Source organism: Charadrius vociferus, unplaced genomic scaffold, assembly GCF_000708025.1.
Source record: "Charadrius vociferus isolate BGI_N301 unplaced genomic scaffold, ASM70802v2 scaffold147, whole genome shotgun sequence".
NCBI lineage: Eukaryota > Metazoa > Chordata > Aves > Charadriiformes > Charadriidae > Charadrius > Charadrius vociferus.
Genome location: NW_009649570.1, coordinates 7,772,267 through 7,799,386, shown reverse-complemented (window position 1 = coordinate 7,799,386; position 27,120 = coordinate 7,772,267). Strand labels below are relative to the sequence as shown.

At 37.4% G+C, this 27,120-nt stretch overlaps 1 protein-coding gene across 1 annotated transcript in view; it reads left to right on the top strand.

Moving 5' to 3' along the window:
* The window catches only part of PARD3B (par-3 family cell polarity regulator beta), a 406,080-nt gene that overhangs the window by 148,903 nt on the left and 230,057 nt on the right, over nucleotides 1-27,120 (top strand). The window contains exons 5-8 of the mRNA XM_009890252.1: nucleotides 7,913-8,004; nucleotides 18,058-18,144; nucleotides 21,633-21,758; nucleotides 26,136-26,494. Of these exons, the coding sequence (XP_009888554.1) occupies nucleotides 7,913-8,004; nucleotides 18,058-18,144; nucleotides 21,633-21,758; nucleotides 26,136-26,494 (664 nt within the window). The remainder of the gene's footprint in view (nucleotides 1-7,912; nucleotides 8,005-18,057; nucleotides 18,145-21,632; nucleotides 21,759-26,135; nucleotides 26,495-27,120) is intronic.

Genomic DNA, 27,120 nt, shown 5'->3' with positions numbered 1-27,120 from the left:
CCTCACCCTGGAAATTCTTAAAATGTTGGGCTTAAGTCCAGAGTTTTATGTGCAGGAAAGCTACTTCTGGAGTCTTTTAAACTGAGGCAATTTTTCTTTTCCTCTGAGCCTTTCACAAAGGGAAGTACTTAGGCACTCAAACTGCACCTCTTCCTTCCCTTCACCCATGCAAAACAACTGCCAAGAAAGGTGTGAACTCCAGTACTGCTGCAACTAGTGGAAATTTTAGGTTTTTATGCTCAGTGTTAGAAAAATTTTTCATCTGAGGACTCTTGCAGAGTGCCATGACCAAAATTATACGTAACAATTTTGATCTCTAGGCCTAAACCAATCATTGCTGCTCTTAAAAATAAAGATCTTACTGTTTGTGTAGGACTTTAAGAAACAGAGCATCGCTGTTTCCAAGCAGAGAGCACTCCTCAGCTAGATTTTTTGCATGGTTAATACTGGAAACAAATGGGGAGTAGGTAGAGCAGTAAGGGTTAGGGAGAGTATTTCGAAGGTTGGTATTGGCAAGGTGTGTTTTACGTGTAAAGACTGAACATTTCCAGAAGACCTCAGTGGCAGTTAAGAGGTGAGAAACTGATTGGCGTAGCTCGTGTCCCTGAAGAGCTGCTGACTCCTGTGCTCCCTGGGAGCTGTGTTTGATATTAACAATATCTTGCCAATGTAGAACGCGGGGCCTTCAAGGTGCCTGCTGACTTTGGACCAGTAGTAATTAGGGTAGCAGACATTGCCTCCCGTGCTTAACCCCAGGAGGCACTCTTCTCCCCGGCTCCTTGGTGTGAGAGCGCCCTGTTTACTATTGAGAAATTGCCCTCATATTCTTTTGACAGAAGTTGTTGATCACTGAGCTTAAGGCATAAGCAAGAATTTTGAAAAGATATGTGTGTGCATAAGGTGTTCTTGTCCCACTTCTCACGAAGGTACTTGAGTTGAACTGCGCATGTGATACAGTTGCTCCTAATCTGCTTCAGTGCAAAGTTGCCTGGAGTGGTTGGACCTGCCGGGGAAGGAGGTTTCAGCCAGCTTGATTGAACATTGCATTGAACAACACCACAGTGTGCGTAACCCACCAGTAGAGTTCAGCTGTAATGATAACCCTCCGCAGAGAGTTGTTAGCAAGCAATTTGGGGGAATAATTTCTCACTCCAGACTGATTCCCAGGAGAGCATCTATTTATGCCCTTGGTTTAAAATATCTTTTTAAGGGCCAGGACCACAGCTCACTACAATATTCAAGAAATCCATTGGTAGCTGAGAGGGTTGCTGTTGCTGTTGTGGTTCCTGAAGCTGTCATGTAATTGCTAAAAACTGTACTATAGTATGGCTTTTCTTTGTGCTCTGCTAATTACACACGAATCCCCTTGTGTATTTTTAAAAATATCTGAAGATGTACAGCTATTCTTATGTTGAAAAATATCTTTTACCAGTCCAGTAGAATACATTTCAATTGACAACACTGAAAGAAGCTGTATGATTCTTAGTTTCATATTTGTTGCTTGCCTAAAAATCATCTTTAGCAAGTAATTAATTGCATTTGTAGATACTGCACAATTGCATCAATTATCTATTTCAAATAAACGTCATTCGGAATAGTCGAGAGGATGATGTAGTTTAATCAGTTAGTGAAATGGAAGTATTGTAAGCTGTTTAAAAATACTTAACATGTTTTATGGAGGCAGAGTGATTTAAGTCAAGCAGACCACTGGAAAAGTAAGAAACATGCACTAACAAACACTAATATTTTTTTCCTTCAGTTTAGCAGCATTTTATTAGCTTGCTTTGCATTGGTTTCTATTCCTGATATATTGGTGATAGTTATACTGTGGGGATGCTAGATGATTAGGAATTTTTTAATTGAGATAAATTAGTTGTGGTTATAAATACACGTATTTAAGTAAAAGCTTGCATGTCTGTTGATCAACGTCATCTCTTTCGGACAAACTCTGTAATGCTTAAGAGCATACTAAGCAACTAATTCAATTTTCAATTATTGGTTGGATTTAAAAGGATGTTTGATATTTCATTATGCTTACTTAGACAGAAACAAGGAAAGTTATATGTTAAAATTTCCAGATTAATTTTGTTATTTTTCAAGGCATTGTTGTGCATGCTTTTGCAGTACTAAACCCTTCTTAAATATATTTCAGGATCAGAAGGTTGTTTGGGGTGTTACATAAAGCTGCATGGGCAGGAGGATAGTCTGGTATTAGCTTCATAATGAAAGGTTAGCTAAGCAGATGAAATGCAGATATTGACACCAACTTTATTTTCATATCTAATATTTGAATGACTTTGAGTTTTGTGTAACTCGTTGAAAGTTGGTATTGTATAATGTGTAATGTTTAACCTATTCAGAGCCTCCAATTTTAATGCTTTTCCCCAGTTACAAATTTTTTTCTTCCGCAAAGGTGTTTTAAGAACAGGTTTCTGCTAACTGATAACTTGTTACATATTTTGCTTGTCAGAGCGTTCCCTGACCTTGAGATAGCCTTACTCTGTAAGTAATACAGATAAAATAACTGTTTTTTTAGTGTAGGGTTTTAGGGCCACAGCTTCGATTAGGCCCGTTGTGGATTTAAGGCCAAATGGGTGGATCTAGGTACTGATTTTAAATCTAAAACTTGTAGTTGGCTGCAGTCTTGATTTTACAGTCTGAGGGCGGCAGGAGTGTCATAATGAAGGGTGCTGTGGTCAAACGAAGTTCCTTAGCTGTTTCAGAAACGCACATACACATACAGCTTCTGTTTTATCCCAACAGAACAAAGCAAGCCGTGAAGAAACCTTTCTGAGGCGCAGTCATGTACAATTGGCCGACCTTGAAAACAGCTCTGTATCCAACTATTGGATCAAGATATGTATAACTTTGCTCAAATAGGGTTATCATATTTTAACCTGTGCTTGGTTATATTATTACTGAATGAAAAAGAACCTTTATGAGTGTTCGTTGCGCTATATGGTCTTGGGGATCGTCTTCTGTATGCAGTGTCAGCTGTTGTGTTTGTTGCTGTTGCTAAAGGTAAACACCTTTACTTTGTAGCACAGACTAATTGGTTTGCGAATATTTATGAAAGTGCTGATTTTTAAGGCTAAAAATAGTGCTATGGCTTTTTAAGCTCATTCTGGCTGTCAGAAAGGCTCACATGATCCTGAAAGTGTTGCTAAAAATGTTCAATTTTTAAATATGGTAATTAAGATTGTTGTGAGAGCAGTAGATGAGACATTTCCTGCATTTGTAAACTAAGCATCCCTTTCACCCCCAGATTTCCTTGCATCTGACTGTTTGTTATGTTGGTAGGATCTGAACTCCCACTGAACCTTCCTGGAAGAAAGAAGGTTTACTGTTGGCCAAGAAGGGAGAGCAAGCTCTGCAGCCTGCCACCCTATTCCATGAGCTTCTGCTTTAGGGTTTGGATGCCTTTCGTTTGTTTTAGAAAGCAGATGCCCTCAGGGAATACAATACATTAAACTGGAACTTCAGACATACATTTTCACTTTTAACTTTGTCATTAAAAGAAAGTTTCAGATAAAGATACTTTCCCTTGGGTATACCAGACTGCTTCAGTCCTAATTTGAGTAGATACCATGTGTATTTCTTATTAATAGATCTTATTTATTTCCTTCAAGTTTATTGTTAGTGTTTGATGATCATTTTATATTCCAAGTATACCCTGCACTCAGGATTTTCTCCAATTGTTCTTCCTATTCTCTAAATTCGCCCAGTTCTGAGATTTGTCTCATGTTGGTTATTGTTTAATAAGATTATTTTTTTTTGAGTAGAAGAGTATGTTTTTCACTATTTAGCTTTTATAAAAGTGATATATTTGCAATTTTATACTACCTGCAAACTTACTTCTTGTCTTAAGAATAGTGTTCTAAGCCTATCAAGGAGAACTGAGGTGATTTAGGGCCTTTTTATGGCCACTGGCAGCCCGTGAATATTTTAAAATCTGTCTTACTGGGCTAGGTGGTATAATCCACTCTTGGGTGAATGTGCAAAATTTTGCTGCAGAAGAACCCCAACAGATGATTTCTTTTCAGCTCAAATGTAATGCAAATCTACACTATAACTAGAGTTTAGTTAGAAAACAGATTTGGTGCAGCTTTTTTAAAAATATGAAGTTCCCGGTTTTCTGGGTTGTGATGATAGTGAGAAACCAGAGCAGTGGGGTTGGTTGGTAGCTGGGCTGTCAGGGCAGCTGTCTCCTCTGTTAGCTGCTCAGGGCTGCACCCTTTGTTTGAAGTAAAAACAGTTGTTTTTACCATTTTCAGCCAATTCTGTCTCTCCCTTTCTCTTTTTCTAGCCAGAATCTGATACTTTCATGTCTCTGTGCAGAAGTGCCACTATTGCTTTTTTCTCCTAGACGTTTTGTGGTTTTTATGAAAGGAGCATTTTCAAAAATTAAGGAAAAAATGGAGAATTTATCATATTCCCTAACCTCAATGAGACCCGTGACTGATTCCAGCATATTTGTTGCTGGGGCTAATATATGTCCATGCTGACTGTTGAATTGAGAAGGTTGTGCATGTTCACAGAGTGAAAATGTTACTGGTATGTACTTGTCACTCTTTCTACTGTTACACATACATATTTACCTAATTTGAGAGCTGTCACATAATGAATATGAGACTCTCAAGTATTTGGGTTACAGTTGTTTGCAGAAGGCTATTATTTAATAGGATCCCTCTTTTTTGCTTTAGTCCTAATTTGAAGAACATGTTTTTTGCCACACTAAGAAAAATTGCCTAATTCAAATTATTCCTATGTAAATAAATTAAAAAACTTCCATTGTTCTTAAATGCATATGCTTTCTTGGCTTTTGTTTTTACCACACTATTTTGCATTCTATTCCTATTTCCTAAGTGAAAACTGCAATTCTGTCACTGTAAGTCTGTTACACTGTCAGCTGAATTTGAGTCAAGTTTTGGCAGTCAGTGTCAATAATTCTGCTACTATTGAAAAACTGACAATCAGTCTTTAAAATATTAACAAGAGATGGAGAATTTCTGCATGTATTGGATCATTGTCTTCTAATAGTGTCTTTACTTGTGCATTGTTGGTTTTCTATCGTTCTGCTAGTTGAGCAGGAGATGGTCTGTTTAAATTTACTGTGCTTCTAATGAAATGCTGAAGTATGAAAGGAATTTGTCCATTTGTAGTGATTGTTACGTGATTGGAGCTCTCATGTCATTCTCAGAGAGCTCAATTATAATTTCAGTGTTATGGTTCATGTTTCCTTGATCACTTAAGACTTTAAATATATCTGGCTTTGTGTTTACTGGCTTGAGCATGTGATAATCTGTGATATGTGTGAGCACTATATGCCTTCAAATCAAAACAGGTGGCGGTGTGCAGGATGGGGGCTGTGACACTAAACTTCCCTCTGTGGCATTTCTGAACTCCCTCAACACACTTCTGTCTGGCTCAGGACAGGGTAACTTTTCTTGAGGAGCTTTTACCCTTAAATTAAAAAAAAAAAAAAAAAAAAAAAGCTGTAATTGCAGTTACGGGCTCCAAACTTCATCCTCTAATTCCTCGCAGAAGTTTTATCTTGTGGAGTGCTGAAAATGTGGGACTGTCAGGCACCTCACAAGACTGGACTATTATTTTCTGTCACAGGAATGAACGTGCCTTGAAACATTTGTGATGTATTTTTAAATCTGTTTTTTAAGACCTCTACTGAAGGTCCAATACCCCTGACATCTGTAATGACCCAATTATTCAGCTTTGAGACACTTTTTGCTGATCTGGTCTTTAGCAGTAAAGAAAACTGTTGGTTGCCATCTTCTTGTAAGAACCTCTTACTTATCTTGGAGTGTAACTGTGCCCTTACCAATGTTGTGCTTTGTCACTAAACAAATCTAATTCCTACTATAAGATTAGACTTGTTGATCAAAAAATGGTTCCTTGTGGTTTAAAACCTGTGAATCAGTCAACAGAAATGTGAGATGAGATTGTGTTCTGAACATTCGTATTTGCCATTGCGGTGAAATCTGTTTCCTGAGGAAGTGGACATGGAGGACAAGTATGGACGTAACCTCACTACAGTAACCAAAAGCCCAGAAATAGAGAAATAATGTAGCTTATGCAGACTTGTATAGCCTGTAAGGGAGGCTTTAAATAGCAAAACAGTTCTGAGGCACGAGTAGCAAGTTCTCTGTCATCCACTGAGCAGCACTGTGTTGCAGCCAGTGTCTGGAAGAAAAGAAAGTGTAGTTAATTCACAACCCAAAATCTACTTATGGCTTGGCCATTTTCAACCTTCCAAAAAGAAGAGCCTTTGTAGCAGCAGTGGTTTTAGTGGTTAGCTAAAGGGTTAGCTTTGTTGGGAGCATTATTGTTAAGAGGTTTGTCTGCTTCTGGCATCTGTTGCTACCAAGGCGCTTTCTTTTTTCAAGATGAAGTCAATATATGAAGGCTGTGTGTCAGATTTCTGTTGCTAACACACTGTGTGAGGTTGAGTTCCTGATTTACAAGGTTAGTACGGAATATGTTTCATATAACAGGAATTGCTCCTTGACATGTGGTTCCACTGTGAAAAGTGATTGGAAGAGATGGTACATACTCAATACACGTTTTTTAAAATAGTTCTACCATTAGTGACAGAAGTTCGCGTTCAGTGAGCTATATTGGTCTTGCACTGGAAGCCAAGTCTGTTGGCTTGTGCTCTGATTAACACACAAAGAGAATTGCTACTAGTATTATAGGTTCAAAAGTGGTGTGTGAACCAAAAGGGGATCCAGCTTGATTTATATTCCAAAGGTTTGCTTGCGGGGCTGGTCATGATTCTTTTTTAAAATGCAAAGCAACCCTCTGAAAAGAAGTTCTACAAATCTTTGAGGGACTGTAAACACCAAACCTTTAAAGCCATCTTTTTGAGTCTTGCCATCTTTTGAGAGAAATTGGAAGTTTTAATATACAGTGTAGAGCTTTTATTGAAAATTAAATTACCTATCTAGTTGGCTTTGTTCTTTGGAATTAATTTATAACGTTTCTACCTTTTGCCTTGAGACAACTTGATATGGCAAGTATATACACTGGAAAACTGTACCACTGCAACAACAAAAAAATAATGGTTAACTTTAGGCTTTATCTAGTTAAGATCAAGCTCTGAATTGAATTCTCTTACTGTGTTGACAGCTGAAGATTTATGTCTTCCAGCTATATTCCTGTTGCAGAGTTGGCAGAAGTGACCTCTCCAAAGAAGGTCTTTGTTACAAATTTTGCTCTGTTTACATTATTGCCATAAGGGTCGCAATGAAGTACAGTACATTAAAGCTAATATATCACCTGCTGACAGTGGACTTATCTCATTGGTACCTCTTTCCCGCTCACAGTATGGAAAAAATGCAAACATTAAGAGTCTAAGGATCAAAAAAGGAAAGTTAAATAATAGTTTTCAAGAGCTTTAGCATTAATGTCAGGTCCCTGTGTGCACTGTATTTTTGTGTCTGGCCAAATAGTTACATAATTTCTTTTTCTGTGAAGTTACTGGGAAAATATGTCTTTACCAGATAAATGCTACTAGGGGACAGGAAGAGCAGAAAAAAAGCCATTGGGTTTATCCAAGGTCTGCGGAATCCATTGTGAGAAGGGAGGTGGCTCAGGATGAGAAAGAGCAACATCTGGGTTCGACAGGCAGACGAGGAGTCAGTACCACAGGCTTCTCCAGTGGAAGCACAGTGGGACTCTGGTGTGAGGAGCAGGACTTTAGATACCCTCCTGTTTCGCAGAATGCGTTGTTATGTACACTGCATACACAATGGATCTTTCAGTCCTCACTGTCAGTGAGATGATGTTACTTATGTTTTCTCTTCCAAATATTCACTCAGAAATATATATACAGCCATTGTTCTATATGTGTCGATATGTATGTAGATTCAAAATGTGCTTTGAAATCTCTCAACAGGGTGCTTCCCAGGTATCCTTTCAGGATGGGGAGGTGAACCTTACTGGACCCACAGAACTTTTGTTGGCTCAGAGGGCCCGGCTCCCTGTCAGGTAGGAATATCTTCTGTTCGGTGCTGACTCAAGTGTGGTTTATCAATATGCGAGACAAGACTGACTTCTCGCTCCAGCTGCACCTGTGAATCTTTATTGTGATCATCATCATTGTGATCTCTTCCTTCTTGTCCCTTTCCTATCCTAAAAATGCACTCGATTCACATACTGAGGCACATATTTGTGCATGACAGTCTTTTGTACCATCATTGGTGAAAATGAATGATTTTATTATGTTGTTTGTAGTATAAGGCTAAGGGGGAAATATGCTACTGTTGTACAGTCAGTGTTTTTGCTTTCTACTCAGTCCTGCAGGTGTCTAATGTCTTAGGTAGAAGATGTTCTTAGGTGTAGTATATTATATATCAATAAAGAACCAGTCAGGTGAACCATATAATTCTAAAATGATTTTTTTCAGGTAAAATGTCACCTCAGCTGCATAGCTGAAACAAGAGGAAACTAGGTGTTCTCAAAAGGTTTAATAATGAGCTTCGGGGTTTATTGTTCCTGAAATCACAGGGAAAATTCTAAGTGGCTGAAATGAAATGAAATGAAAAAAATAATTTTGCAGGTTCCATTTGTTGTACCAAAATGAACAAGTCAGGCTGCATTACAGTGTCACAAAGTAGGTCAGTCAGAGCCTCAGTGGTGGTAATAGAGGATTTGACCTGGCAAATTTAGACCGAAATGTTTCCATGCTGCTATTCCCCTGTCCCACCATAAGCTTAAATTTCAGTTTTGGCTGGTGATTCAGGTTGTGCTGAGGTCACCTTTTTGCATAGGCAAAGGAATTCAGTCCTTTGTCCAGTATGTTGTGTTTCTTGCAGAACTGTAGTGGTGTCATAGCCCATTGTATAATGAAATTAAGAAATGCTATATGGCAAACTTTTGCATGACAGCTAAAATGTCAAAAATTAATTTGTTTCAATTTTGGTGATCTCAAATAATCATTTGCTATAATTTTGCAGTTTATAGTTGTTTGTCAAAACAGTATAAAGTAAAAACCATAAAATAAACAGTATCTGCATGCCTTAATCTTAGACCATTTATCCTCACAGACAACTAAGAAAAACCAAGTGTTAATATTCCCATTATACCTACATGGCTCTGGGATAGAGGCAGGAAGTTAAATACCCGAAGCCTGTGGGGAAGTTCACAATAGCAGGGACTCTAACCTTGTTGGTCTTCTGGGCCATGCCAGGATTTTGGTAGAAGGATCACCTTTCCTTTAAGGCATGTAAAAAATTAGTCTTTTCCATGCGAGTGAGTTAATTACGTAGTTTTTCTTGTTCTTTGAGTCATTGTTTCACTGCTTTTATGAGGGATTTTTTTGTCTTGGTAAGGTTGTGCTTTTCGACTCATCTGTCTGTTTGCATTTTTCCTCCCTCCTGGAGGCCTCCTTGTCACCTACTTTGTATGCCATTTTGTAGTTTTTTCTCTTGCCTGCTGGTACCGATACATATTTTTAGAATGGTCTCATCATGAAAAGGAACTGGAGTGCTCTTCCAGCTTTCTCTGCACCTGCCAGGCCCCTAAGTTACACACTAGCTGATTAGCGTTCATCATGCGGGTATAGAACTTAGTCAGTTTAGTTGCTAGTGCTTATTTTCTCTTCATGGAATGTTGCTAAAGACTTCTACAGCTTGTTTCACCTGTGGTAATTATTATGCATCACCAAATATATGCACTCATTTGTCTCTTGATCCGTTAATTTGTAATGGGGATTAATCAAGCTCTGTGCATGCTATGCTCATATTTACTGTTGTCCTTATGCTTTTACTAGGGTGTTTTAGATCATATAAGTCCTCTTAGGAATTTTTCGAGAGCATATTACTGTTTATCGAGTTAAACAAATCATTGCTTGCATTTGGGATTCTTCAGAAGAAGGCTGTGTTATTCAGTTGCTTTTAATCTTCATAACCTGATTTCAGTAGCCATTGGAAATGTTGACAGTGTGAAAGACCTCTGTGATACTTTTCTGAGGTATTCAGTTTTCTGCAATGGCCAGCTCTTCTCTGGCATGTCACAAATCAGTCGATAATAAGCCTAGATTTCTGTAGATCTCTCAGGATTTTTGTTGAATCCTGCAAACTGTCTTGGTGGAGGAGTATGGGAGGAAAAGTGATAAAGAATATACGTTGGGACCCACTCAACTGATCCCTGAGCATCAGTGTTGAACTGAGGGGAAAATTGGCCAGAACAAGGTATTCCCAAGAACCTTTCTGCCTTGCTGTATTTTTTTTGGAGATAAAGTGAGTTGTCTTAATCTGGATTGAGATTGATGCATTAAGGAGAAACATTGGCCAAAAACAAAGAGAAAGGAGCAGTGTTTCTTTAAATGCAGAGTCCCGGTAAAATAATGTTACCAAAATGTAGCTTGCTTGTGCTTTGTGTGACCTGAGGGGATTTTTAAAAACACTATTTTGGCTGCAGATGTTGAGATGGGCAGTATAAGGATTTTTTTTCCCTCAAAACTGTGAATTATATGCAAGTATTTGTAATATATTCCAATTTCTTGAAACAGTGAACTTGGAGGAATTCAGAACACATTTTGTAAAGCAAATTTTGTTGGTATTTCTGTGAAATTCACCAGAGTTTCAAAAGTCGAAGAATTTAAATTTTAAGGTAATGATTTTGTTTCTTGTATGGCTTTTTCCTTAAAAGTGAAGAGGGGTTTTTTTAAACTCTTTATACAAATTTTTTTTCAGTAGGAGTAATAGGTTTATAAAGAAAATAATGAGTCACTGTAGACCATCTATCTATTTTAATGGCATCTTAATTCAATTGAATATAAGTAAAGAAGGGTTTATTAATAAAATAGTATTAAATAATAAAACTACTTTGTTCTACAAGTAGTAAAACTAGCATCTTAATATCTAATTTGACTCCTTTTACATTGTTCTTCCTGTGCGAAAGTATTATTTATAATTCTCATTTGTGCAGGTATCTTTCTTGTTACATTTCGAAGATGTTAGGGCCATGAAGGACCAGCAAGTCATGATACCTTAAGACTTCATTTAAATAAGCCATGTTAAGTGATGTTAATGAAGCTAATGTTTCAGCCTAATTGTGAGCTACTTCATGCTATGAAGAAAGAATAAAACTATTACTGTCCCTGCTGCTCTCACTAGAAAATATTCCTTCCTGTCACTGAGTTTGGTAATCATTATGACCTATAGCACTTAAGCAAAATAGCAGCTAGTCACCTAAGAAAATTACCTGAGCCTTCTCATCAGAGCACCAACCTGTCTGAGGTCAGTGTCCCTTCTCTAACTGCAGCCAATAATGGGTATTTCAGAGGGAAGCAGAAAAAAAGACGACCGGGAGCAATATTTTATGATCATGAAGTCTAGTCAGTTGAAGTTAAAGGCTTCAGACTTGGCTTGTTCTATATTCCTCACTCAAGTGGGAAAACTGTTCCATTTGAGGAAAATCAGTTCACTGATTTAAGTAGGCAAAATTAGTTGCATGTTGGGTAAATGAAATGAGTGGCAGTGTGAAGGATTTTTAGCTCCTCTGTTCAGAAGCTAGTAGGAAGGAAGTTTCTTTGCCTGGATTCTCTTAGAACATTCCACTGTAAAAGCACTGGCAAACTTTTCAGGACTGTATCCCTCAAGAGTCTGAAAATTTTTATTTGACCTTGTGAGAGTTCAACTTTGCTGGAAGAGAGATTTGAAATGTTGGATCATTGGCATGTTTTTTAACGGAACAAATAAATACAGGACTAATGACGATCCTCTTGTAATTTCTGATGGTGGATTTTTTTGTTTTGGATTTGCTAGTAAAGGTGACGTTCAGAATAAGGGAAGACAAGCTACTGCAATCAGTGTTTAAAGTTTGGTATTTTTCCTTGCTTCCCTTCATCTCTGGACTAGGACTGAAAGATTTTTGAAGTAACAGCAGGGCCTTGATACTCTATTGAAGTCAGAAATTTGTCACAGCCTTTAACATTGATTCCCTTAGCACACTATACATAGTAATACTGGTTTTGAAAACCTTGCTTTTCTTGTCTTAGTAAAAATGACTGTGTTAAGGAACAGTAAACACAAGTCTGCTTGGAAGTGGATGTTTAGCTTAATAGTAGTGGATTAGTTGGAACTCAAAGGGTAATTTATGCATAGATAATTCATTACGTGATTTCATTATGTTCTGTTTTGCTGCCTTCCCACTTCTTTCTAGCAGAGGTCAGGGTCAGTTCCTTGGTTTAAGCACTATAGATACATAATTAAAGCGTAACAGCAGTGTTTTTTCCTTCTCTGTATTTTTTTTTTTTAATCTTCTGTGTCTTTCATTAGTCTAAAAACACAGAAGTGGAACAACTTGATTTAAAAAGAAAAAAAGACACAAGAACCTGGTGCCTGCAGGTTTCCTGGTTTCTCTCTAAACCTTTAGACAGTTAATCTCATGAGAACTAACTAATTCTAGTGGGGAAAAACATCTGGATTACATTAGCATCTGTAGTAGATTAATGCATTTTAGTTAGGAGAGTTAGTTACCTCTTCAAACCTGAAACTGGAAAATTCTGACATTATTTCATAGTAAATATTTAAGCTTTGTGGATAGTTTCTTTAGTTTTGTGTAGAATGGAGCAGCTGAAATGTGCCTCTCTCTTCTAAAGGAGAGAGTGAGCAGTTTCCTTAACTGTGCCTGCAAAGCTCCTTCTTTACTCTGCATGTTCAGTTGCTTTCTCCTCTCCCTGTAGGGTGCTCTCCAGCTCTATTTAGATATTGCTCAGATTTTCATCGTTTGAGTGTATTCACACTATTTAACTTCTTGAGCTCCAGTTTCTTCTTCAGGGCTTTCATGACATTTTCATCAGAGCTTTGAGCATTTAGTTTAAAAGAGGAAAGGAAAAATGTGGAAAAGGGGTAGGAGATGGGTGGGAAATGTGCTATCTGACAGCTTTAGTTGAGCTGGCTACTCTGGAAGCCTCTCTGGAAGAGTGGGTGCAAATACTTTATTATCAGCAGCAACAGTACTGTTTTAATATATGAAAGAAGTACATGGACAGAGTCATCACCTTCTTTATTTGGGTAAACCTGTGCATGCTGCTTCTTTAGAATTCCCTTCAGTAACTTGACGTCACCTGTAGGCCTGTGCTCTCTGCCAAAAGTCAGCACCCCTTGTTTATGGGTGCTCTACTGCCCTGGAACAGCAGCATTGCCTGGTGGAGCTGGAGGCGCAAGTGAAGAACAAGCAAGGAAGGGCAGCTCAATAACTTCATCTGTGAACTCTCTGCATCTGAGTGACATTTCCTTTGCCTTTTACTTGGCTGTGGTCACTAAAAAGGCCACAAAGCATGTTCAGAATATCAGCTGTGCTTTTCTGTTTGCAAGGGAAACATGGACATCCTGTACCAGGAGATTTTTTTTCAGATACAGCAGTTTACTAATCTGTACCTTTTCTTAAAAACATATGAGGAAATCAATGATCTATTTAAAGGTTTTTGCTTTGTCATGTTACGCCTGGGTTGAAGACTTACATGCAAGTCTTGAATAAGACTAAAACAGCAAAAAAATATGCCATTGGAATGATAAATACTTGATCTGTATTTACTCAGGCATTTGTGATTCTTGCGATGTACACATGATGAGAAGTTTTGCCCAGTAACCCATGCAGAAAGCTTTTTCCGAGGTACTGTCTTCAGTACATTGCAAAACAATTAATCTGCTTTAGGCTGCATCTACTGCATTCTTCAAGAGAAATCCTACCAAGATTCTCCTAGCATTTGTAATTTGGGAAGGTCAAAGCACCTTAGCAAACCAAGTCCTGCTGCAAAACTCCAAAACGTTTATTTCTGGAGAAGTCCCTTTTAAGCATCTGTGTACTCGGTGGTTGAGATTGGTTCTTCAGTATTCTTGGATAGTTTGCAGAGAAACTTTCAGCTAACAGATCTTTTCCCATGGCATAACTGACAAACTGCTAATTCTTGATACAGTTTTCGGGAGAGGGAGCTGTAGTATTCAGCAGCAAGGGGACGGCCAATTTGAAGATCAGACTGATTCACAACTGAATACGCACCGCTGAATGTGCAGCACTCCATTTAAATTTTGCTTTCCATGTTACAAGTGGGCTGCTGTGCATGCTCACTACACAAATGCGTACATCTTCTCTATCTGTCTTTGCTAAACTGTACTCATCAACATTTTTAATAATATGCATGGCAAGCCTTCCTGACAAATGTGATAGACTGTAAAGAATCTGGCAGAAATCAATAAACATCAAGCAATGAAGAATTTAAATAGTAAATGATGACAGCTTCTTCAGGTTAAAAATCAATAGTACAATGTTAAATGTGGTCCCAGATGCCACAGTCAGGTCATGCTAGGCAGGTGTTTCCTCTTCACTGAGACCTCTGAGGCACCTTTAGTGCAGCAAGGGGAGGGGAGATGCCAGCAGGCATTTGAAGAAACTTAAGTGCTGTGTTTCTGGTTGGGGTGAACCCTGCAGTTTGGATAGATTTCACTGAGATAAATACTTTTTTAAAGTTCACTTATTTTGATTGCCGTAAGAACGTATCTGCACGTATTCCATAGAAATTGGGTTGCAAACTCAGCAAGGGCAGTATTTTCTGAGGTAGGAGCTCTGTCTGCTTCCTGAAGAACATGCAGGAGGTACTAACAGCGTAGCACACTGAGGCACCCTCTGGGCATCACTCACCGATGCTCCCAGCTTCTCATCCCCAGCTAGCAATTGGACTCCAGGTCTTTTATACTGACTTGATAGGTCAGACTAATTTTTTTCTTTTACTGCAAAATGCATTTAAGATGTATAGGGGAGATTTAAAATAGTAGGCCACTGCTAGGTTACTAACTTTTGGAATTTAATTTTTTTTCTGTTTTGGGTGTTTGTTTGTTTGTTTTTAAAATATGTTGAATATTGCAGAAAATCCATAAATTATCCTCTCTGTTGTCAATATCACAGCTATCAACCAGCAGTGGAAAAACATTCTGCGTTCTCCCACCCCCTTCTTTTTGGTTTTTAACCTGACTCTGTCAAACTAAAAAATCCTGGCACTTTGGTGTCCCTTGTGCCTGTGGAGTTTTAGTAATTAGTATTTTTAAAGCTCATCCTGTTTAGGATCTCATTCCCCCTTGCCCTGCTCCTGAATAGTCTCTCCAGAAGAGTGTGGGATAGTACGCTTCTGGAATTCGGCTGTTCTTGTGGGTGGATTAAACCTGCTGGAAGATGGGCAGTGAGAGTGAATGATGCCAAATTTTTCTGAGTCTCTAATCTTTGATGTTCCTAAGCAAAAAAAAAAAAAAAAAAAGCCAAATCCCAGATATCTTGCTTTTAAATTTTTTTAACTGTCAGGCTTTCATAGGTATAATACAAAAATCATGTCCTCCAGTATCTATTACAGTTGTTGTGAAGGGCAGTTTTCTTCACAGATGTAACTAAGAATCACATTTGTTTGAGAATGAAAAGTCATTCTGATGCATAGGTTTTTGATTAAAAATATGATTCTCAAGTACCTTTTATATATATGCATATAATGTGCTGTTATTCTAGATATTTAGTGCTTTAGTACATCCATAACTTTCAGGATGTACCACAATATTTTTAAAAATAATACACAATATACATGTGGGCTATTTATTTTCACAAAGAAACCTATTTTTCTTAGTGTGTAGATTTCATGTTAGATTTTAAAATAAACTTGTATGTTTCCTTTGGCTTTGAGCCTACTTTTAACCGTAAATGCATTGATTTAATATGACAGCTAACCTGTCTATTGTGATAGCCCTCAAAAAAAAATCCTGCTCTGTTTTGCAGTTGTTTAGGAAGACAACTCTTCCCTGCAGTATTCAAGCAACATGGGGTTATCTGGGGACAACTGTAACTTATTTAAATTTTTCCTCTACATATGAAAGCTCATTCACTATTTTCAATTATTTTTCTGGATCTATAGGATATGGCTACTTAATTTGCTCATATGTTTTGATTCTGTAGAAGTTCAAAAGACAAAAGTAGCCCTTTTATCTTTTTTGTGTGTGTGTGTCTGTTAAGAGAATTGGAGGAAGCAGAAGATGGAACTGAAAGAATAGTTAATTTCCTATGTGTGTATTTTTGAGTTTTTGGTAACCACCCTGATTAACTTTTCTGACCAGTTTCACTAGAAAAAATGTCTTCTAAAAAAACTTACAGGAAGATTTTGTCAGGATTTCCCTGTTTGATTCATGAAGAGAGGGGAATACAGGAAACAAAAAATGAGCAAATAGAAATGCCTGATGATAGTGCCTGTCTTATAAATGTAGTAACATGAAAATGTTATGTTGGGATCAGTGGCGGTTTGTTGTTCAGGGTCTGTCCATTTCTTTCTTATAGAATATAAATTCATTCTAATGTCAGCCTTTTTCGAAGAATAATTTACAGAAAAAACCCTCCGCAAAACTATCAACAAACAAACCGTACCCACCCCTACCCCTCCCAAACTCCAAAACCAAAAGAAAATGATGTAACTTATTTTCTGGTCTTATTCCAAATATAGCTAACCAAGCTAAGAATTATTGTGTCTAGGGCAAATTACTTCTGATTAATCATTATTCAACTGAATAAATGTTCGTAACAAAAAAAATTAATAAATATTCCTGCATTATTAGGAAGCAGTGCCAGAATTTGTCTAAGATCATTTGCAGTAATTGTCCTCCTTGAGAGAGAGAGAGCGCGCTTAGCTGTGCCATGTGTTTTTATGTTGTATCTGATCTGGTGTAACTGTGTGTTGCCACTTCAAGGGTAGTCACAGATTCCTCCCTTATACCTGGGCGTTGCTTCTTGCATCAAGTCAAACAATGATAAGACCATGGGTCAGTGAGATCAGTCAACTGATCCCAGAGGAAATTGTTCTGCTAGGAAGAAAATCATTTGGGGGCTTGGTCATCTTTCTCATCTTGCAAACATGCACCCTCTAGATCTGTTGTATGATGTTTGGAGAAAGGTCAGAAGTCTTTCTCAACAGCTGCCTGCATTTGCATCAGTTAGACTGAGCATTTAAATCATGGCAGTATATAAAGTGGCCATTTGGTTCAGTTTTATGTGTTCTGTAAACACTATAGGATTGTGTGCAAGCGTAGGGCTTCTTATAGCTTGAATGTATTAGTGTCCTAATATAAATCAAAATACCCAATAGAAGTCCACTGGCCACTAATCCTGAGTGTTGATGGTGTTCAGTATGATTGGAGGGGAGGAGGTGTTACAGAAGATGTAGACTAGCATAGAAAGTAGGAACGTGATCTGCTAGAATACAGACCTGACTTGTTTCTCTCTCTCTCTTTTTCTTTTTTTCTTTTTTTTTTTTTTCCCCCCCTTTCGACGTTCTAGCCAATTCAAGTACCTTCCTTTTCAAATTTTGGTCACCCAGAATAGAGTTAAGGTCACTATAAGGCTAGCAGTGTAAAATACTCAATAGGAAATGAAACAGCACATAGCCATGAAACAGCAAAAATCCGTCAGAGATAATATAGAGGTTTTTGATAACGATATTTAAGAGGGAAACTTCCTGATAAAATGAGCCGAGTTGCACTTTTCATTACAGTTTGTTTTGTTCTTTGTCAATGAGGTTGCATGCAACTGAGGGCAGAAATAAAGATGTTTAAATATGATTTGCCTAATTTGCTTATTGGTTTGATGTCCTTAATGTGTGATCTTCATGTTTATGATGTGTCCACACGGGGAAATTGACTGAAGCAGCTCCTGTGAAGTTTAAATTAAGAACACGTAGAATAATTTATTTTTTTTTAATGATGAAGTCTCTCCTGACTTAAAATCTTATTCTTTCATTTTTTTGGTTAATTTACTTACAGGTTGACTTAGGAAAATGTCTAGTATTTGGTGTCTTACCCTTTCAAAGTACACAAATCCTCATAAAAAAATGTAATTAAAGAATTTGATAGCTTTTTTACATTTCATCGTATTTTTATGTATTAGCGTGCTCAGTCTAATATTTTTTTCTGTTCTTTCTGCTCCCTGATCAACTAGGAATTGGTTTTTAGCATAGAGAATTCTGTGAAGAAGCATATGAGATGTGTTTTCCCTGTGCTTTTCTTTTTTTAGTGAAATGACAAAAACAGTGGAGATTTCTGGGGAAGGTGGCCCCTTGGGAATACATGTAGTGCCGTTTTTTTCATCTTTGAGTGGAAGGTAAGCTATTGTCTGCATTGTTCAAGAAGTATATTAATGAAAGGATTTCAGTTGTGGCTCTCTTAAAATACTTACTATTTAACCATAAGGAAAAGAAATGCTTAAAAGAAAATGGGGACTTGAGTCTATGACACTGTGTTCCATTACCAAAATATTTACTAGTCTAAGTTACATATAAGATAATACCAACCCTTTGCTCATGTATGTCCTTTTAATTGCCCCTGTTTTTATTCTCTGAATAGTAAACTAGACTTTTTGCAGAATAATGTAATACTAAACGTGTGGGGGCTGTTGGGTTGGTTTTGTGGGTGTGGAGTTTGTTTTTTGGTTGCGTGTGGGGGTTTTTTTTGTTTGGATTTGTTGTTGGGTTTTTTTTTTCCCCAGTTGGATTTCTCTGCATAGGCCCTTCCTTAGTGACATGTCAGACAAGAAAAACCAAAAAATTTGCTTCATATTTTTCAAGCCACCTTTCCGATTTGGTTGTATAGCATTTATAAAAATGTGCACTATACCATGAGCCTTTCTTTGTCACAATACGATTACTTTAATTATAAATGATTTAACATAGTCTCTTGAGATCACAAAAGCCTATTATAGCAGCATGCTCATATTGATATACTGTAGTTAAGACTGTGTCAGCATTTTCATTACAACTGTTTTCCAAGCTATGTAACTCAGATGTTAAAAAAAAAAAAAAAAAAAAATCTGGGTTGAAATTTGACATACAGAGGGTTAGCCAGAGACTTAATTCAACACTGGCATCCCTGAATAAGAGATGGGAAATCACTAGTGCCATAAATGACAGTACTTTGTAGTAAAATAGCTGCTTGTAACGTAAAGACAATTATCGCAAAAGTAAAAATTGTATAATTCTTAAATGTTTCTTTATTTGTCAACTTTCATGTAGGACAGAGAACATGAAGGTTTAAATTGCCTTGTAAAAGTCTGTGTGCGTAAATGTTTTCTCAGCGAGATCTGAGTTTGTAAGTGGACCCAACTTCATTCAGAATGTTTTATTTGCTAAAAGGGAAAATAGATGTCCACCTGCTGCCTGGAAAAAATGTCTCAGGAAGAAAGTTGATCTTCGATGGGAACTGTAGGAGGTCTGAGTTGTGTCCCTGGCTTTGCAGGCTGCCTGTTTGTCTTAAGAAAGGCACTTGTATTTGTTACCCCATTGTGAAATGCAGACAGTAGTTCTTTGTTATAGGCGTGCCCTAAAGGTTGTAGTTTGTACACTGTATTTCAAGTTCATTTGGTAAAAAATGTCACAAAACGGCAAGCTTTTAAAATCAGTGATTATTGTGACTGTAATACAGTTCTGTACTGAAGTATTGCTGTGTTGGGTGCAGCTTTTAAAGACCTCCGTGAAGAAGTGGAGTTCCTTTGTCTACATTGCGTGCGTGTTAGTATGTCCTTATTTACAAATGCTTTTGGAGATCCCTCGGAGAAAAGAGTTTTTTGACAGATGGGCTACTTGTTTAGACAGTTGTCTTTTAATTTTAATGGCCCTTGGCAGAACCACACTGATATCTTTGTAAAAGCACTAGAGTGACTTAAATCGCTTGTCCCTTTTATTTAATCAAGCCCGAGACTAGTGTATAAATTTTAACTCATAATAATTTGAGAAAGTACAGAAGAGCATCTTTTATTTCTGTTAATGATAAGATACAATTTATGGGGGCACACTGGCCATGACTAACTTGGTCTGGTATTTCAATTGTAAAGTTATCTTCTAATAAGGTAACGCTGGCTTTAGCCTGGTGCTTCTGCAGAGCAAAATTTTTCTAGAGGTAGTTAAAACATTAATTTAGAAAATCTTAGTTTATACAGAAACTACAAAACTAATGGAAATAATTTTCCCCCTCTCTTTTGCACCTAGATATCATTAAAAAAATGAAATTAAAATTTAATAGTGCGTTAAAATAATGCTAAAATTGAGGCTGTGGAAAAAAGTAATGGAGCAATGAATTTAAGCTGCCACAGCATATGTAACTCCTGGCCACTCATTCGGGTACTACAGCACGGATGGGTTTCAGACAAGCGGGCAATCCTGTTGCATTATATGAATACTGCATCTAAACACAACTGGATTAGTGAAGATCGTAGAACTGACTTAATTTGTAATTTCTTTTCTTTCTCTTCTTTTATTGGTTTGCATCGTAACATAATTATATTTCATTAGTTCTTAGTGTTTAGTTCTTTGATTGCCACTAGTTGGATGTTTGTCAATAGGGCTGCAGCCTCTCACCACCACTGCCCCTTTGAATCCTTTAGTGAAGGGTGACACAGGTTGCAAGAGAATCTTTATGCAGTAGATTGAATAATTTTTTTCTGTGAGATGTTTTGAAGAAGTAATATTCAATAGGAACCAAGTTTTCCTTGAAAGTCCATTGATATGACATAAATATAAATTTTTAAAACTTACTATTCAGTAAATCTAAAATCAGATGGATGATGAATATAGTGTCATTTGAAATAGTTAATGGTGTGCTGTGAATCTGTTGAATGGACTTAAATATGAGGGGCAGTCATGAATCCGTGGAAAAAATACAAGACCTTTTTTATGATTGGAGTGATGGCATGTTGGAAATTGCACATTAATATTTAATGGCATTTAACCAATAGAAAATGTTCTCTAAAGGTCATCTGTCTGATGGTGATGTGGTGTGGAAATTTAGTGGCTAAAACTTGATTCACAAAAACATAGTTGTCAGGTATTTTTGGACATTATACTGGTATCATTTTATATATCTATGTTGAATTGCAGTCTGCAATACAGAGATGCTCCGGGTAGGTCAGAAATAGCCCAGTGCTCCCAGCAGAGTTAGCCACACTGGAATTTTGTACCACCCACATTTGTTCATTTAATGCATCGTCAGAAGTTTCTGTGCCACACCTCAGTTTTCAATTTGCACATAACCTGGTAGCAAACAATTTAAGCTTTGATGTTCTGCCGCTCTCCTGCCACATAGATAAATAGTAATGCTGTCATGTATCAAAAACAAGGAGCTTTGGAAATGGAAAAGTTTCAGAGGCTTTTCAAACATAGAAATAGTGGTTATTTTTTATCTTATTCTAGCTTATTATAGTTGAGTTAGAAAATTACTTTTAATCTGTTTGTGCTTTTCTTTGGAGCAGTGTAATCTTACTTAATGGCAGACAAATATTACATAAGCTACTTTCAAGTTTTTAACTGGATGGGGAGATCTAGGTGTTTTCCTCTCTGTGCGACCGACAGGACTTAATGCTTCCTGAAGTTCTAGAAAGTAGTGTAGCACTAGTGTCCAGCAATTTTTCTTGGTGTTTCTTACAATCCCCTCCCTGTTAGTTAAAGAGTGAGCTAGAAATCCTTTCTCTAGCTTAAGCACTTCATAATGGTCTATCTCATCTCATACACAGTAGAGATTAATATCTATTTTTAGTTGCTATAAATTCATTCCAGCAGAATAAAGGATAGTTTTCACTTTTTTTTTTTTTTTTCCTTTTAGGATGCTGGGACTCTTCATCCGTGGTATTGAAGAAAATAGCAGATCTAGGCGGGATGGGCTTTTCCATGAGAATGAATGCATTGTGAAGATTAACCATGTGGACCTTACAGATAAAACCTTTGCACAGTAAGTGCTGGTTTACTGATACTTTTAACTGTCCAGGATTTTATACAATGCTGTGTTTATTAAGTGATTAATGCGAAGGGATTAATATTTATTTCAGATAAAATGCCTATAAAATTGATAGCTGGCAGAAACTTTGTAATATTCTTTCTGAAACCGGCAAATTAGGTGAAATGTGAAGAGAGGAATCTTCTAGTAGTCTTAGTGAACCTATTGTGCTTAGCTAATTTAAATAGCTTTAAGGTTTTTAATAGTTATCTTCACTTTCTAATTCTTCTGTTGTTTTTTCCGTATTTTCTTTTTAATGTGTTCCTCATAAGACCTTCAGAATGAGTCAACATGGCAGCATGTTTTTTGATGTTCTTTTGCAGATGAAATAAGCTTTTTTTTTTCTGGTGCTGCAGCTTTTTGAGCATTTAATATTATAAAAATACTAGTACTGTCAAACTATGATAAGTTGGGCTAAATGGTGAGTCTCGCCTCTTATGACTTTTATTAAAAATCTGTTGACATTTATTATCTATCTCAAATTACTTTAAGTAACAGGTTGCTTTGATCGGCTGTGAATTAATGTGACATTGTTGCACGAAAGAATAGCCTTTCAAATTTCACATATATTTGCTGTAGTAATTAAATAGTAATTTGTTTTTACTTTTAATCCATATGTTTAGACAGCTGAGTGATTGTTTATAATATAACAAAAACCTATTGAGATCTCGAGGGAGTTGAGGCTTAACTTTCTAAACAGTAAGACAAATGTTCAAGTTTTCTACTAAAACCAAATAAGTAATTTCACTGTTAGGGATAAATATTTGCAAAATAGGTTTTCATAAAACCAGTGTAGTTCTGTAGTAGGTATTACCTTGATTCTGAGGCTGTGCTTTTTTCCTTCTGATAGGTTTTCAAGTTACTGTTTTCTGAATATTTGGTGGTAAATGTATTCTGATGTGATGTAGTACATGCCATTCTCTTCCACCCATGGAAAGTTCCTACATAGGTACCAACTTCATCAGAACATAAGTGTTGGTGTCATTAAAATGTTGATTGCCTCACCTGCGCAGTTTTGTAATGAAGATTTAACCTTCTCAAATGAGATTTTGCATGAATAAAAACCTGTTTTTTCAAAATTTTATTTGATTTTTTTTTTACACACTTATTGTCTCCTTTGCGTTCTCTTCAGAATGTAACTAGATCTCCAGAGGCTTTAAGGCCATGAGATGTCTGTGGAGTGTAGGACTCCATGTACTTTTCTGTAAGGTTACTAGATTTAGAGAGAGTCAGAAATGTTGCAGTAAACTTTCCAGTTCTCCATCAGTCTTCCCTTCAAAATGAGAAATGCAGGACACGTTGCTTTCTCCAAGTTTGTGTAAAGTTTTGGGAGTTGGAAGGGATATTTACAAAGACAATTGTTAGTTTAGAGAGGCCGGTCATGTTAGGCGACCTGTCTGTCAGGGACAGTGAAAGAGAGTAGTGACTAAAAGGTGATTCAGAGCAGAGCCTAATATAGTTGGACTAATTCACCTTATGTTACAATAACGAGTATTGTGGTTGCAGTGGCATTGGATCTGAGGAGGGAAACTGGGCAGTGAGGACTCAACATCCTTTTGGGGACTAGGGGGAGTATTTTAGACAAGCTCTAGCCAGGTCCCAAGTCCTGTTACGTTGTTTTCCTGATTTGCCTTCCAGAATAGCTATCTCCATCATCTCTCTTCCCTGGCTGTTGAGAATGGCTAAAGAAAGCAGCTTTCTGGGTTGAAGCTAATCTCAGTGAATATGCCTTTTAGTTTTCATCTGGCATGACATAACTGTACTAATCTGACAGTCCAAGTTACAGAAATACAGTAATTTTAATGGATGTGACAAAGTATTGTCCCAATGACTATTGACCCAGAAATAGTCATCAGATTCTCCTTTGAGAGGAAGATCTGTTTGCTAGTCTCAAGTTGACATTTCTTCATAACCCTTGTAAAAGCTGTTTTAACACTTAGCAGAGACTGTTACATTCTGTCTTCTTCCGTTTTCAACAGAGACTTTCTAGTATTGCTCCTGATGATTGCTGCTTCTGCAGCTGTAATAGCAGCAGCCTACTTTCTGTATTCCCATGTTTGTAATAGTTTTATATATTGGGACTGTTAGTCTGCTTTTTCATTTGCTGTTAATCTATTCAATTACATTCTGTTGTGTTGCAGAGTTTCTAGCACCTCTTTTAATTGACTCCCTTATTTCTTTAAAGTATGCGTTTGGGGTCTCAAGAAATGTAAATTTCTCCATCCATTATTTTTTCTCTTTGAAGTGCAGCCAGTTATTTTGCCCCTGAAGACCGCATTTAGGCTTTCCCACAGGATGTCTTGTGTTATTTCCACTATTTTTTGTTTGAAGGAGATCTTATATTTTCTCTTTCATATATTTAAAATATTCATCTCTTGAAACCGAGTTATTAAATTACCTTGTAACATATGGCCAAGTGGCTACTTGCAAGAATAAAGACAGAGTGTGAAAGAACCCTGCTTAAGGTTTTACATCCTCGTGCTGGGAGCATGACATCGTTTCTACGATCAGGCTAAGGTCTGTCCTTGAAAAGCTTCACAGGCTATAGGCGAGCAGGTGACTGTAACCTCTGCAGACACATTGGGACAGCGCTGTTACAATTCTTAAACTTAACCCTTGAGAGTGGTGCTGGAAGAATACCTTCCCACAACACTCTCCCTGCTACCTTTCTTTTCCAGGTTTGAGTTTTCTCTTCTGACAGTGTCTCCTGTCAATGAACGCGGTTATTCTGACTCTTGGTGCATGTACACTCAGTGTAGCCAAGATAGTTCTTTCCCACAGCAGTATCCATTGGCACTGCCTCCTGACTTCAGTGTCTCCATGCTGCAAAAAAACCCTCTTGAAACAGCCCCTCCCTTCCACTACCTGCAGCTGGAAGGTGGAAGTACTGTGTGGCTCTGTTGATCTGGGAAAGCAGTAGGTGTGTATTCAAAATGTTAACGTTTGCGGTGGCTTTCTTTCTGTATCAGTGTAAAAACCTGTTTATTTCAGAAGTAATTTCAACATTGGCTCCTGTTGCATAATTGAGTATAAATCCAAAGCCAAGACTTCAGTGAAATACTGACTTTGCCTGACTGAAAAACACTAGAGAAAGGTAGGAGATATGTAAATTGTTCTCAAAAAGACCCCATGGTTTATTTAAAAATTCATGTGGCCATTACTTCCCCTCTTGACCTGATTCTGCTAAGCAGAAGTTCTTGATTTTTTTCATTCTCAAAATGTGCTTCAGCTACTACTTCTGTTTCTACTTGACTTCTGCAGTATGAAGGAAATTCAGTCAACTTCTTCAGAAGGTAGGAAAGGAAAGCATAGGAAGAGAGAAGTCCCCTTTGTTCCTTTAAAATCCAGGGTTTGTAAAATGTCTTGATTGACCAAATCTATGCATTATTAAAAATACAGGGAAGGCTGTATGAACAGTTGCTTTGGCCAACATGCCTTAATTGCCTTTGTGGGAACCCCAACACTGTTGTTACCATGTTAATCAGTTCAAGGGGAGCAGTTTCACTAAATGTTCCAACACAGTTTCTGGTTTTGCAGTTGAGCACATCAGTAAAGATATTGATTAAGTAAAGTCCACATATCCACCTTAGCAAGAGATTACTGCTTGAAAGATGTGAGTAATACCTACCTATTCATTTATGCATTTATGTAGAAACACCTTTCGTGGTCACCAGCTTTTCTTCTGGTGTCTATATATCCCATACCATCATCCTTTTCTATTGCACCCTTTGCAGTCACAATATTTCTTCTAAAGATGTGCATATATCCCATGCTTTCATCCTTTTTTATTGGTGTGAAATCAGCTAGCAGTTGCATTAGGGATGATGAAGGAATCTGAGGGGCAGTTAATCTGTACTCGGGGAAAAAATGGAGTGTTGAGCTTGCTCATAGTAGATGTATCCACTGGAGCAATTGGTCATCAGTGCTCAGCGTGTCTCTGTGCCAACAAGAAAATATGTAACAGGCAAACACTTGAAAAAAGTAGCAAGCTATAACTTCAGGAGTCTTTTGAGGAGCTTTTGCCATCAGAACTTCCCTTCCTGTTGCGCCACATGAAGAATTGTGTTCATTAGTTTTTTCTGGCTGATATGTTTTCATAGCAGCCTAGCAGTCCTGACAGATGTGCTGTTCCTACTTGAAACATAAGGAAATGCTGTGGTTTAGAAGTCTTATTTCATGCATACTTTTTTAGAAAAGGGACCGTGTACATGTGAAGGTAAGGTTATTTCTTCATGTTTAAGATAAATTTTTGTCTTATTCTCTGTAAACAACTCCAAACTTTGCCCAAATTTTCTGGTTTGTTATGTGAATTTTCATACCTTTCTTTTAAAGGGCTCAGGACATCTTCCGTCAGGCAATGAAATTTCAAAGTGTCATCTTGGAAGTCCTTCCTCCATATAATCGAGAACAATATGAGAAATCTGCTATTGCTCCCCTTTGTTTTCTGGATAATGAAGAAGGAGTTCCAAAAACAAAGGTTCCACCTCCTGTTCATCCAAAACCTGCTCTGAAAACAATTAATCTTTCTGGAGCAAGCAACTTGGAAGCAGGTGTACAGGCAACACTACAGCAAGCTAAGAGCCCCAACCTCCCACGTCTGGTTAGAAAGCCCTCTTCTCCCTCATTATCACCCCTTATGGGCTTTGGCAATAAAAAAAATGCAAAGAAAATAAAGATAGACCTGAAAAAAGGTAAGTCTTTTGGAGATTGTATGATTAATTCTGTGTTGAGTTCTCTATATTGATACCTTAACTTTTAATTAAACTAGTGTCATTAAAAGTACAAGCAAGTTTAAGAGTTCCAAGACTTCCAAAAGGTGAAAGCGTATTCCAAAAGGTAAAGGAATGTTAACAGTAACATTCTCAACAGTCAGCTTTCTCGTAAATTTTGGATGCATGTTATCCAGGCTTACTAATTTTTAAAACTTCTCAGTTACTGATTATGTGGAAGGTATTTCATTAGCAGCATGTGATATTAAGAGATGATTCAGCCTTTTCGCAAGTATAGAATAAAAATTTGAACTGTCTGCTGGTAACCTATGTTATTTTTATTCAAATGTGCTAATTGACCAGCACAGTTATGATATTCTTTCACAGATATGTTTAAAAACTTACTCTACTCTGTTTCACATTATCCAGGAAGTTTACCACAGATTTACCTGTCTTTCGCTTTTTATCTTCTACAAACATGGTGGGATGACTCACATAACTGGCATGCTGCAGTGGATGGCTATAAACTCTTCAGAAGGGATAGGCAAGGAAGGAGAGGTGGTGGGGGAGCCCTTTATGTTAGGGAGTGTTTTGATTGTATGGAGCTT